Source organism: Channa argus, chromosome 7 (genome assembly GCF_033026475.1).
Source record: "Channa argus isolate prfri chromosome 7, Channa argus male v1.0, whole genome shotgun sequence".
Lineage (NCBI taxonomy): Eukaryota > Metazoa > Chordata > Actinopteri > Anabantiformes > Channidae > Channa > Channa argus.
The window spans coordinates 2,853,109-2,867,408 of NC_090203.1; the positions used below are offsets into that span (position 1 = coordinate 2,853,109).

The 14,300-nt window shown below is 41.2% G+C and overlaps 2 protein-coding genes across 14 annotated transcripts in view; both read right to left on the reverse strand.

Moving 5' to 3' along the window:
* Positions 1 to 137: 137 nt before the first annotated feature.
* On the reverse strand, positions 138 to 3,393 carry elp6 (elongator acetyltransferase complex subunit 6). The gene is made up of 7 exons (XM_067509356.1): positions 2,935 to 3,393; positions 2,664 to 2,742; positions 2,497 to 2,567; positions 2,024 to 2,148; positions 1,483 to 1,699; positions 1,166 to 1,324; positions 138 to 668 (listed from the first exon to the last, which is right to left on the reverse strand). Exons 1-7 carry the CDS (start codon positions 2,986 to 2,988, stop codon positions 543 to 545), a joined length of 831 nt encoding a protein of 276 aa, XP_067365457.1. The 5' UTR covers positions 2,989 to 3,393; the 3' UTR covers positions 138 to 542.
* Positions 3,394 to 13,198: 9,805 nt separating this feature from the next.
* Positions 13,199 to 14,300, reverse strand: part of cspg5a (chondroitin sulfate proteoglycan 5a) — a 42,379-nt gene continuing 41,277 nt past the window's right edge. For 10 of the 13 annotated variants that reach the window (XM_067510407.1, XM_067510396.1, XM_067510402.1 and 7 more), the window contains one exon: positions 13,199 to 14,201. In XM_067510407.1, coding sequence (XP_067366508.1) covers positions 14,114 to 14,201 — 88 coding nt within the window. In that variant the 3' untranslated portion in view covers positions 13,199 to 14,113. The remainder of the gene's footprint in view (positions 14,202 to 14,300) is intronic. The other 3 variants (XR_010914842.1, XM_067510406.1, XM_067510401.1) reach the window with 1 other exon arrangement.

The window sequence follows — 14,300 nt, forward strand, 5'->3', positions numbered from 1 at the left end:
GCGGCGCGGACCGCGGGGACGGAGCGACCTCTGGTGTGCGCGAACACGGTGTTTGCGCTGCGGTGCAAAGCCAGTCATCGCACAGTCAACGAAGGGGAAAAGACAAAAACACCACAAAAGGATTCACACAATCTTCCTGAAGGTCTTTAAGTGTTTTCTTGGGTTTTTATTTCATCACTGTCATCACAGCTCTATTCAGTGGTAAGATGATTCCATCACTTACGCCCAAATATTTCCTTGGAAAAAAAGTGGACATTGTAAAACGTCAACTGGTAAATACAAACACTGGCATCCAAACACCCTTGTCAACATAAAAAAAAAGCGGATTCATGCAGGTGAAATATGGACAATAATATGAGTTTTTATTTGAGCAGACAAACATCTGAGGAGAACTCCAGGATCCCGGCTTTCAACCGTCACTGCCCTTCCTTCAGACCGTCTAGTGTCCAGGGTGGGTTGCTGACATTTCCAGCCAGCCAAATGTTCAGCTTGACTATGGCTAGTAAATTAGTCAACTTCAGCACCCACTGTGGAAGGTGGGACTACAGAACCGCGCTCGACGTCCCACGGGCAAAGAAAGAGGCTCCTTTATCGTGCACCTTGTACTGAAAGACTTTCTTCTGTGTGTGTGGTCCATCACCTTGTCTCCTCCTCCAACACACTTCCACCTAAAAACCAACAACATTGTATGTTTCATTACGTTTTATTGAAAATGTTCCGGTTTTGCTCAATATGCTATTTACATAACCTTTTTCTCGTTCCATGTGTGCTGACTATACAGTGTTCCATACCCGTATTACTGTAGTGTATCAATATGTAATATTTCATCTGGTACAGCTTAATATGAGTTAATTATTTCAAGCAGTATTTTAAGCAAATTCATTGGGTCTTGCTTGCCATTGGAAATATTTGCTGTTTTTGTAGTCTTTTATAATATGATAGTTAGTAGGTATTATATCAAATTAAATAAGCATTATGAATATGTTAGCTTGGGAACATTTTAGATCAAAAGATTAATACAGAAAATAACATGACTGTTATTCATGATCTGATCAACTACCTGATGATGAATGATATTCATGCACCAAAATTCTAGACTGTGTTTTTATAGGACTTTGGACTAAGTTAAAATCAAAAATTGTACAAAACACACACACACACACACCTGCCCGTGTATGTCCCTACAGTAGCCAGTTGGAAGACCCTTCACATGAAGACCGAGGGTACACTGATGGGTCAAGCCTTTTAAGAGCCTCTCTGAGCCTTCATCTCCGTCATCTTCCTCTTCTTCCCCATCACAACGTACCAGCATCACCATACTCCCCTGTTGTCACAATCAAAATGATTTTGATGAGTGCCAACATTGTTTTTATGAAAACTGTTCACTAAAACTCATCCTAATCCACTGAATGAATATACTGCAAGGCAAATACGTGTTATGTAGAAATGCAACTTTTACCGTCAGTTAAAAACAAGTCCCACCTGTAACTGAGAGCAGACCATAGCTTGGCAGTAGTGGCTGAAGTCCAGCACGTCTCCAACGCTCACCCCCAGACTCAGCAGTACACTGAGGTCATCTACCAGCAGCACAGGGGATCCCCACTCCTCGGCCTCATCTTTTACTTTTTCACCATCACTAGAGCTGCTTAAACTGGACTGGACAAATTCATACAATCTACGCAGGCCGACGGTGGGATCCCTGACAATGGAAACACAACGGAGATGGACATGATTAGACACAGGCCACTAAGTGTTAGACTGAAAAAGAAGTTATACGTTATTATTTACAGGGTCTCTACACAGGCAAAAAACATTCAAAACCTTAGAAGAAAATTTCACAAACACTTAGGTAGCTCAATAACTTAGCAATATATTATTGCTGGATTGCTGATATAGATACTAAAGTCAAGTGATAATTAAATGACAAGTATATGCAAATGAAACTACAACCAATAGGCTGATAAAACAATATGACAAGATCTACATACATCATGTGATAAATATTGTAGTTAAATCGTTTTACCTGAGGAAGTCAATGGCCTGACTTGTTATGTTGGCTTCTTGAGGAATCAAAACAGACAGCGACTCCTTCAGTCCCTCAAAGAATATCAGCTGACCTTTCTCCTTTGCCTGTGCCAGACTTACACCCTAATAAAAACAAATATTATTTTAAAGCCATAACCGTGTCTGTACAGTACATATCCAAGATATGACATAATGTAACACATAGCTCTTGAGATTTAAATTAGAGCAAGGTAACATAATAATCAGTCATATTGCCAAACTAATTTTAGAGCTTTTGTGTTCTACTCATCTGGACCTCAACTGAAACTGATACCTTTGACTGAAAATGGCATGATACATACAGTAGGTCGTGATAAGAAATGCAAAGTATCAAAAAAAGATTTTTAATAGTCACAATCTTTCACCTGCTGCAAAGGAAACTGACTTTCAAAATCAGCAGAAATTAACTAGGCTGATATCTGCAAAACTTACCAATCTCTGGCTGACTGCACTGTAGTGACTGAAGGACTGCACCAGGCCCAGAAAACACACTTTGCAGCGCGCTGAAACAGAAAACATACATCAATTGTCGTGCAGACCTCAATGGAATTAAATGTCTGTCTTATTTTCACAGCACACTTGCAGGTGTTACTGCTCACCTCGCAGGTAAAAGGTGAGGAAGTGATGAATGAGAAAAGAGGCATCGCTGTGTTTGTCTGACACCAAGATGAATTCACCCTGCAGTTTAACACCATGTTACAAACGTGACAATAGCATTCGACAGTAAGAAAACTGCGGGGATGCTCTACTTGCTGCTGCTACACACACACACACACACACACAATAGAAACTCTGACAAAGTGTCCATACGGATTAAAAGACGATGAGTGACATCGCAGCTGTACTGGAATAAAAAGGGAAAATCGTTACCTGTGTGAAGCTGTCAGGAGTAGTGTTCAGGATACTGTTGAGTTCTGTATACATCGCTAATCTTACTGGCCAACGCAAACCGTTAAATAATTAGCCGTTACGGTATAGGAGTTGTTAGCAACACTGGCAAGACTCGTCCTATGGAGTCATCGGATAAAATTAATGTCAGAGATTCTTCTTCAAATGAAAGCTCCAAAGTCTGTGCTAGCTGCCGTGCTAACGTCACGTAGCATGAAAGTCGTGCACTCTGTACCCAATTTCTAGTAGCGCAAAAAAAATCCGACTTCAGAAAAACCTTTAGCGACGGCTCACTGGCGTACACAGCCTTGTAGTACAGAATAGTGTTTTGCGTTTTTTATCTATTACATATGGACATACAAACAGAATTCTTAAGTGTGAGGACACGATGAGCCTGTTTACATGCGGCCATCTTTCACAGCGCGTGAACGACTTCTTCGTTGTGTTCCAAGTCACGGTGCGGGTCTGACAGCGCCTCCTGCTGGCGGGTTTGCGTTAATGACAGAAAGTAGTGGCACTAAAGACACTATTGAATTGATAGAACCCGAATCGCAATCACGTTATTGGCCACGGCGTCAAATTATGTATCAGAGACGCTGGTGACTATTCCACACTACTTTAGATTCCTCTTTAAATGCATCAATTGAACACATGACTGAAGAGACCTCTGACATATCAAGATATATTTTTACCTCAATGTGAGCGTTAGATGAATGGATACAAACTGAGATTATGTTTCATCCTTGGTTAATCACTAACATGTTTTTACACATTATTTTGTGTAACTTATTGATATAATTTTATAATCGCATGTAGGATTACTTGCTAATCTGCCGGATGAGAGTTCACACAGGGTCACCTGCTAATGTTGTTAATGATGCAAACCCTGAATTCACACATCTTTTCTTTGTCACAGGTATTAATTGATTATTACACATACTCAGGCAATTGAGATAAAAAGAAGAGAAAATGGTAAGAAATAGATAAAAAACGTGAAAAGCATTAATCCTCCATACTTGCATTTGAAAAAGGAATGTGATTGCCTTTTTAATTAACAATTTAAAATCATAATCAACAGAAATCTGTGGGTCAAGGAAGTTTCTGCAGGACATTTTAATTTCAGTGGCAATAACACGTGTATGTCCATATTAGTGATTGTCAGTAAGTTGGGGAGGTTTGCGTCAGGAAGGGCATCTGGCGTAAAAACTGTGCCAAATCAACATGGGGACAATGATCCGCTCTGAACTCACTGGATGAGCCGAAAGGACAGAAAAATAAAATTAGACAAAAAAGCGATTGCCAGGAAGTTCAAGTGTACCTTGAAGATATTTCAGAATCTTATGATTAAGGTTGTGGTTCTAGCACGCTGGCGTCATAACACGTGTTGTGTTATGAGAACGTGAGAATTTTTATTCCAAGTGGATTTGGCATCAACCCATTGATAAATACATGTAATAAAAGATGTAATTTATGAAGAGGCATTTTTCAAAATATGTATAATAAACACATTTTTTAATGGTCTGTTCTGTAAGTGCTGAACGCTGAATTACCTGTTGTAAATATTTTGTCTGTCTAGATGATGATCGTTGCAACAAAAAGTGCATTTCTGCATTAGAACAAAAAGCAGAAATTGTGCGTACAACTTTTATGATCTACATCTTAATTGTGATCAAATTCAGTTCGGTTCATGTAACTCATCCATCTTATTGCACAGTCATGGTTCATGCAGAGCAGTTGGATGAAATGCTTACATGTAAAATGACAGATTACAAATTTGCATCTGATCCTTTCTTTGGATCAGCAGATGGCAGTATGTACTTGTCAAACCGTATCATATCAGAGTCATCAAGACTGTAAATGCAACAAATCTGCTGTTGAACATGTTTTATTATGTCAATAACAATGCACTTTTAAGTCTCAGAAAGAGGAGACAATTTAGCAGTGATAATATGCAAATGTGTCACATTCAAAGCTGTTAGACAATGTGGATGCTTAAATGTGCATTTCAGTCATATAACTTTTCATTCATTTTTAATATTATAATCCAAAATGAGACATCAAAGCTGCACTCATTCATTTGTGACCGACATAAAAGCATAGCAATATATTATTACCTTTCCAAGTTTTTATGGCAAAAGTGCAAACACATACACATCCAGCCGACATCGTTTAAAGTCATAATTGTATCCACCTGATGATTGTAAGTTACAGTACAAACTTTATTATAAACTTTCAATACCTCCATACAACCTCCAACATTCCTGGTCCATGGAAACTTTCCTAAACATAAGGTGCTGATAATCACTGACAAAATGCAACACATACATTCAGACTGACAGCCAGGACATTGAGCTTTAAGAGGAGCAGTTCACTGGGGGGTGTACTGGTTGACAATCCATGGTCTGGACCACTGAAGCTCGTTGCCCGATAGCGAGCGAGTACTGATGGGGCGGCAGACATTAGCACAAGAACACGTAGGAGAGGGAGGATACGTGTCATCCTCCCACTGCAGCACTCGACCCTTGGCTCTGCTGGCGGTGTTAAGAGCTGGGCTGCCACGGGGCCTGTCGGGGATTTTGGGTTTGGTTTCGGGCACCCTGCAGAGGTAGACGTCGTAGTAGGCAAGAGGCCCGTTTGAATGCTTGGACTTTGTCCTCTTTGCGAAGTGGAGCTCCAAGTCAATGGTAACCTTACAGTGGGGGAATGGACTGGTTACTGACAGCAAAAGGCACAAGTAAATTCAGAGAGACTTACATAACACACTCACAAATTCACAAATCAGTGCTGACCCCTGTAAATGATTGTAAAAACACGCTATTTGCCAGATGCCCTTCCTGACACAACCCTCCCCAATTTCCACTGGGCTTTGGACTGGCACTGCAAGGCTAGGGACGAGGAAGGGTGGTTGGGGGTTCAGTGTCTTGCCCAGGGACTCTTAGACATGTGGTTAAGGAGGGCGGGGTGTGAGCCCTCCGACCATATGCCTGGTGGGCGGTCACACTACCAACTGAGACATTGCTGCCCACCCCCCACTGCCGCCCAACTGTTTGTCAAAAGTGGGCTGTTGGGACACATACTGAGTTGAGTTAGGTTTTGTAATTTCATTAAACACTAATTGAATCGAGAACATGCACCGTAATCACGATATTGACTTTAGAAATCACTTTTAAACTTGGCTCAATTGTGTCTCCTCAAGGAAACAGTGCCTCAAGACTGGGAAGGTGAAACAGGACCCAAAATTTGCAAAACAAGGAAAACGATTAGTGAAATTACAGCAAACCAACACACACAGAACATTTACCACTTTTAGGGATCAGGACTGTGAGTTTCTGGAGTCTTGGAACAGTTGGACACGACCTAGTTGGTGATCCAGTCTGATTGACTGGCAGATCCCTGACAAAGAATGCCTCAAGAGTTAAACAGTCTCAATTAGACAGTGAGCAGACCCTTCGAGCCAAAGCAGTTTACAAGTAAGTAGCAGACATTAGGGACAATTTCTTGGTTCGGTGTCTTGTTCAAGGACACTTCAACATGTAGCCAGGAGGATCGGGAGTAGAACCACTGACCCTGTGGCTCTTGGACTACTGCTCTACCAACTGAGCTAAAGCCGCCGTAAACATGCACTAAAGCAGTGGGCAAAATATAAAATACTGCTTTGAATAGTCAGTAGCAGAAAAGATGTACAGCCAGCTCTGAAAAAAGTGAGGGTATCACCAAAGTCCCTCACTCAAAGTCAAAATTACAACGATACATCTATTAATATCTAAACACGATCCCATGGTTGCGGAACCATATGAGTCTGACCCAAAGCAGTGAACCAGCAGTTCCACAGCATCAGTAGTGAGAGTCGTCCATGTCCATTCCCATTTTCTTTTCTATTGATGCAGTGATTTCTGATGAGCAGGGGAGAAATGTAACGCACCCAATGATGGAGCCCAAACAGAGAACACTACATCACTGACCACCACCACAAGGTGAATATACCAAGAATTGATTTAGTCATCATCATCAGACTGTGGTTTCAGCTGTAGCACATAGGTGGATCGCATCACTCGTCAGCTCCCGGAAGTCACACTGCCAAACTAGTCTGTCACTCACATGTTGCAGGCTTGTAACATATCAGTGGTTTCCATGAGAAGCGTTATGATCAGCAACATTCCTCAGAGCCTCATTAGTAAACGAGACAGTGCCAGGGCCATTCATTTCAACTTTACCCACCCTTCCCTCTCCCCTCCTCCCTTTTGGTTTCAGTCCCTTCTTTTCAGGCGGCTTAGTAAAAACCCACCTTGTGCTCGTGTGCGTTCATGCATGTAATTGTAACCTAAGCGCACTTGTGATTTTTGATTACAAATGTGTCAGTATGTGGGGTATGTGGGAATTTGTTTCGTGTGCATGCACTCGAATCCAAATGTGCACATTTTGGGTTCATCCGAGCAGTTTTCCTCTGTGGTTTCGCAGACAGACATACATACATGCATGACTTTGTGTGTTCGCATGACTCCGTCATGCGCTCACACCTGCATCAACCAATCACAACAGCTCGGTCAGGATCCCAACGCCATCATTCCACCACATCATCAGCCAATCACAGGCTGCTGATAAATCCCAAGTCCCAGCAGGTTTGACTCGGAACATCAGAAAAAAATAAAAAAAAAAGACAGAGAAAATGTTGACATGCCTTCACCATGTTCTCTGCTTTCCCCACCCTCTTATGCTAGAACTACATTCAACCTCATCCTGAGCTGCAAAGAAAAAAGCTGTATTTTATTACATTAAAATGAGCAATTAATATAATTTGGAAATTGTGTTTTGAAATACAAAACATAATAGTGTTGGTGACTTCAAGACCCCTACAAGCGGTCACATGATGTGAGAGGTCATGAGTTCGCGTTAAACACGTAAATGTAGCTCACAAATAAAGTGTCATTCAGTTTAATTTGCCTGACACTATGCATGTGCTGCTTATGTGTAAATGCATTATTAATAATAAAGTAAAGCACATATGAAGAATGAGCAATTAGACACAATTAGTAATTTAGTTCTGCTATGTTAATATATTTTGCAGCTTATGCTCCTTTAGATAAACCTGTGAGAAATGACTAATTGGAAACACACAATGGAAACAAGCTGGAAACTTATGTTTTATGTTGACGTGATGACACTATTAATAATAGTTGATTGATTATTAACACATGTGTAAATAATAGATTATTTACACATTCAGCCACAAATCTACATTAACATTCAGTCTGAGTCATATCTCTTGCTACCTGTGTTATGTAAGTAAGAATTACGATGAATGGTCATTACATTATTACGCCGGGACATCTGTCCTATTTATGAGTCATTTTACTGCACTCAGAATTCTTTTTTTTCCCCAAGTTTGCCACAAACATGTATCATCTGCACTACTGACAACTGACACCGTATATCAAAAGAAAATGTTTTTGCTGTTAAGTGACAGCTGGAGTGCTGTGTGGGAAAGGATTAGAGCCTTCTGAAGAGCTCACGGGCTATAACGCTGAACCTAAAGTGAAATCGAGAACAGTTTTAATGCTCCAGCAGTCTACAGATTGTTAGTAGCTGACAGCAAATCTGCATGAAAGTCACTTAATCTGCCTCGTCCATCTAATCCATCTGTATGTGTGTTTGTGTGTCTGCAAGCCGATGAACCCAGAGGTTACTGAGTTTGAATCTCTTCTTCTGTAGCATCTGAATTAGTTTCCATGGCAATGAGGCCCTCACCGTCTGAAAATGCATGAAATCGCCATCAGCAGCAGATAAATGAGAGAGAAGGTTAGTGGCTTTGAAAAACACACATACACACACTTTAACACACTCTCCTCTTACTGCTGTCATAAATATAAAATTACAACCATTTTCTGTCTTTACTTGCCTGAAACTAAAAGTCCACTTATTGAATTAGTTTTGTAATTAGTATTTGACCCTCGTGTTCTCATTGTCTAATTCCTAGAAAGCACGAGCCCACACAACACAGCATAATGTCGGGTAAAAATATGAAACGGCCTTAGATATTGTGGTAGAACACAAGCTGATCATTCACTTTATGGGATTTAGGCTGTTCCTGATATTTTTCATTTTAGAAACGTAGAAGAATACAGAATACAGCTTTATCCTTTATCCACTTCTTGTAGCAGACTTTGGAGTCTTGAGTTTACAGTCTTACTATTTGACATTAAGCACGATTTTTCATTTCAAACACGTGTCTGTCCAAGGTAAAACGGCAAGCGTCCGATTTGACCTTGGTTTCTGAAGAACTCCTGCTCCTTTAAGTTTAAGTGATCCTCTCCAGAGTCTGTTCAGGCAGCTTGCTATTTATTCCTGCACAACCACTTCACCTTACAGGACAGTCAGGTGTCCACATGATCATGGAAACGAGATTGTCTTAATGCACTAGCATGAAACCTCACCTGAGGGTCAGAAAATAAGTTTGCACACAACAGGGACTGTGGGATTTGGCTTGCTTTCAGGATAATCCACTTTGTTCAGGCAAACTGCATTTTAGATTATATTCTAAAAAAAAAAACAATCTGGGGAGGAGGATGAATGTTGAATGGCAAATGTTTACAGGAAGAGGAGATGGTGCCCACCCACAACGCTTCACTAGCTGCTTTTTCCTGAAAAGAAGATATTTAGCCCCGAAGATAGAGAGTTAAAAAGAAGTATCCCCTTAGGTTAATAGCCAAGTATTAATAAAACTGCCTTTACTCTTGGAAACAGGCACACAAGTGTTACAGTGTGTTTACCTCCCCCTCCCTGAATCCTGCTTCACTTCTCTTTGTATTGCCCACTTGTTGCCATGGTGTCTGCTGGTTCCTCTGGCTTCACTCGTTCTAATTCAGACGACCCTCCTTTAATGTGTGTGTGTTTGAAGATGTGCTCATGCGCTCCTGCATGTGCCAACTATCAGAAGTGTGTATGTGTGTGTGTGTGTGTGTGTGTGTGGCAGGCTGACAGAGTCCATATTCACTGTCGCTGCCATTCTTCTTTCAGCTTGCCTGCTGCTCTTTCCTATCCTGAATATAAACTCTTTTCCGCTACCTTCTAGGGGCTGAACTTCTCTCTTACCCCCACTTTATTTATTTATAGAAAGAAAAGGGCACCCAGACCTTCCCACAAGGCCATCCGCACCCTCCTCTCTGGGAAGTATTCCCCACAGTGCATCTGTTTAGCCCACTACTTTCTTAGTGGTTCAGAGGAGAAACCCGACAAAGGGCTGGCAGTGCTGCGACTTCATTTCAGACCCCCTCAGGCATCATCACGTGACTTAAAGTGTGTGTTGTTGTTCTTGTATTTCCATCACTGTGGGAACCAATCAGGGTTTCACACTTTTAGACGGAAGACATTTTATTTCACCTGCCCTTAGACAACTGGCTTAAGACTTGGCTGTAGATTTGACACACAAAATGAGGACTGGAGATTTGACACAGGCTTGAATGCGGGACTAAAGAAACTTTCAGACATGGACTGGAATCCATCTCCTGCGAGTGCCGCAAAACCGGGCAAATACAAACACCCGAAGCTGAAGAACCCATTCATTCATACGAACACAACGACAATGTAGGAATAGAAGGAAAACGAAATTTGTGAATTTCTGTCTGTAGGAGCGGACCTGGAAAACAGCACGAGACTCTGTGGTGTATAACCAGATTACAAAGCAAAGCACTGTCGCTTCCGCAGGTTTGTTTTTGGAATTGTGAGAACGCATCTCACACGGACCATCTCCCGATGTTGGCTACATGTCTGAAAGGGAAACTCCTGACAAAGTCAGGACTTGATCCTCCTGACATACTCTAGAGTTCATGTCTGAAACAAGCTTAACTCAAGACCTGATTCAAAATGTTCAGGCGTTAAAGTAATCCTGGTTTAAAGATACTGTATGTATATATATATACATACAGTATATACATATATATGTAAATATATATATAACAATAATAGACGACTTGTATTCAATGACTAGAGGATTGTCTCAGATGACTTGACACTCCAATAACTTAAGACTTAATACTGGTGCTTTGCTAAATGCACTACTACCCTAAATTTCTCTAGACTTCCGCATGTGAGTCGGATGGTCTGGACTTTACCCGGACTTTATCCTGTAAGATCCTTAAAATCTAGATAATATGAATTAATTTGTCCCTGTGTAAGAACACCTCAGTCTCGGGCAATCTTCAGTGCGTTGTTACAAGTTTGGGCAATGTCCAGACCTGACTCTCCAGACATTATCAAGAATTCATGTGTTAAAAGATTAGAAGTCTTCTTGGGTCCAAAAGTTTGAAGCTGACATGAAACAAACGTGTGAAAATAAAGTAATTCTGCAGTTAGGTTGGTTTTGGACTTGTCTTCCATTACATAACACTTGTTGGACCCACTGGAGTCATCTCAAAAGATCTGACATATAAACTTGCCTGAAATGCCTGAACACTCGACTTGAGTCATTGAATTTGACAGATTCAAGACTAGACTTGGGCCTCACCAAGTCATGAGACTGGTCTTGAATTGTCTTGAATTACCTGAGATTTTACTCAAACTTGTCTAAATGACTTGGCAACAGCACTTGGAACATGACTTAAACTCAACTCAAGTTTCACGTGAGACTTTTATTAATAAATTAGTTTAAAGTTTAAGTTTAAACTTTAAACGTATCTCGTGACTCGTGACCCAGCTTTCGACTCGTTTTCGAATGACGTGTGGCTTGACTTGGGTTTAAGGAGTTTCCAAATGACTGGACTTGTTTCAAACTCTTGAAGCACATGAGACTGTATCACACTGGTTTGGGAATTAAGATTAATGTTTAATAAATGCATTAAAAGCAGTCAGTTGGTTCATGTCTTTAAATGGTGTGTGTGTGTGTGTGTGTGAGAGAGAGAAAGACAGAGAAAAGGGGGTGGGACTGACCATGGGAAGCTGACAGATGCTTTGTGAACTTCTGAATGTAAGTGTGTGTGTGTGTGTGTGTGTGTGTGTGTGTGTGTGTGCTGCATTGTGCCAGTTCAACACCCTGAATAGAACAAAAAGTTCTACAGAGCAGAGCTGAGATGTGTGTGGGAGGGTGTGTGGCTGTGTGTAGAAAAACACATATTGAAATGGTTAATTCTGTGTCTCTTCGTAAATTACATCTGCAATGAACCCAACTCCCGCATTAAGATGGCAAATTGGCCTTAAAATGTGATGTTACAAGAATAATGGAAAAAAAAGGATGCGGTTTAACTATTTAAAGTGTGTCTGCATGTGGTTCAAACTCTTAATTAGAACCTATAAAACCTTGATAAGATATTTCTATAGCTTATAATTAAGAGCAGACATGTCAATTTTAAACTGTCCGTGATAGAATTTGCACTGAACGTTAACTATCGAGCTCCACTAGCTTAGGACAGAATGGCTTTCTTGTATTATTCTTGCCTATATTGAATTCATGATTCCATGATTCATGATTCCAGCGATTACAAAGCTGCCCAGCGAATTGTGTTTGGCTATATTTTAACTTTTAATTCATTTTGATTAAGGTCAGATATCACTTTTTATAACCAATTAACGCAGAGAACAGGTATTTCCCAAAGGGTTCACATACTTTATCTTGTCTGTCTAGAGCAGGTGTGTTTTTTCATCTCAATCTGTTCACATTACTGGGATGTACTTGCATTTGTGAGCACGTGTATATGTGTGACCAGCTGGAAACAGGAAAGCATCTCTGGAGGAAGGAAACATGCCGAAGCAGCAAACTGGTTCCTGGTAGTTGCTTTTATGATTTATGGGTTACGAACAGTGTTTTTCTAAGAGTCGACAGACTGTTGTCTCAGGAGATGGTGAGGCTCAAACTCAACTCTCTGACTTCGTATGGCTGCGGACTTTACCCAGTGTGTAAACTATTCTTCAACTCAAAGAACATTTGAGTTTTAGGAAGAAGGTCAATAGTGTGTAAATATATATGGTGTTGGGAAAAAGGTTGGTTGCTTAGTAGCAACTAAGTTGGGGTTCAGTGTGTTGCTCAAGGACACTTCGACATACATCAAACCAACAACTGTGGGATTGGTGGATGAGCGCTCCACCGTCCTGCGCCACAGTCGCCCCTGACTTTAATTGCTGTGTGTGTACAGCACAACACATTTATGACAAAGGATCCACAGTATGAAGCAGCGTTCAAAGCCATGCAAAGACGGTTGGTCAGGGGGCAGAACGGGACGAGGAGGCGACACTGAGGAAAACACAGGATCCGTAGAGGTCATGTTAAAAAGGTTTATTTCAACAACGGTCTGAATCTTATTTGTTTATTCTCTGTTCAAAGTCCCAAAAAAGTACAAAAAAAAAAAAAAACAAGTACATCAAAGGATTAGAAATCACATCATTGAAAATCAAGACACATAGTGTTGCTTCTTTTAAATCAATCCAAGCATTTTTTTCCAATATTTATACATACTCACTGGATTAGTCAGACAAACATCGAAACCTCTCAGTAGCTTTATCTTAACTTTTTTTTTTTTTTTTACAATTACGTTTTACGTACGTTTTAAATTTCTGTATGATTTCTTTCTTTTTACAAAATACACCAATGCAGGCAGGGGAAGGTGAATATGTGTGTACACATATATGCATGTTTATGTTTTCATCTTTTCACTGTTTGTGTGTGTGTGTATGTGCAGGTTAGCGAGATTAAGGAGAGTAGAGTGACAGCAACAAGGGGGAAGGGGCTGCAAAACAGGGATGTGAACGGATGTAAGAGGAAGGAGTCGCAAGGCAGCGGCAGGGTGAGGCTGGTAGGGGGCAGGTTTACTCTCAGCTGGGGCTGTGACGGCAGTGGTGGTGGTGGTGTAAGGTTTTGCAGCGGCCCAAGCCGCTTGGTGGCAGTGTTGCCGTGTCGGAGACGGTTGCAGACTGTGTTGATTAGCTGGTACGTTGTTAGGCTGGTTGGTTGGTTGGCTGGTTGACCGGTTAGGTGCGTTCGGCAGCGGACGGATGAACAGCAGGAAGGGGTTGGGGGGTCCCGTTGCCGGCGCACCTTGACGTTTTCTGTGTCGTGTTGTCAGGTTGCTGGGGTTTTTTGTTTTTGTGTTTTGTTTTTACATCATGTTGTTCTGCAGTGAATTTACCTCCGAGGAGTTCTCTTCGCCCAGGACCTTATGGTTCTCGTGTTTGGGGGTCAGAGAGTTGTGGATGTTGAGGGAGTCATCCTCTTTGGGCGGGGCCTTGACCGGGTCCTCCAGCTTGTTCTGGGAATTAGGATCATCCTACCCAAAGAAAGGTGGAGGTGGAAGGATGGGGGGTAGAGAGGACAGTTAGAACCATGACAATAAGGCTGCAGACTGGTGGAAAATAAATTCTGATTA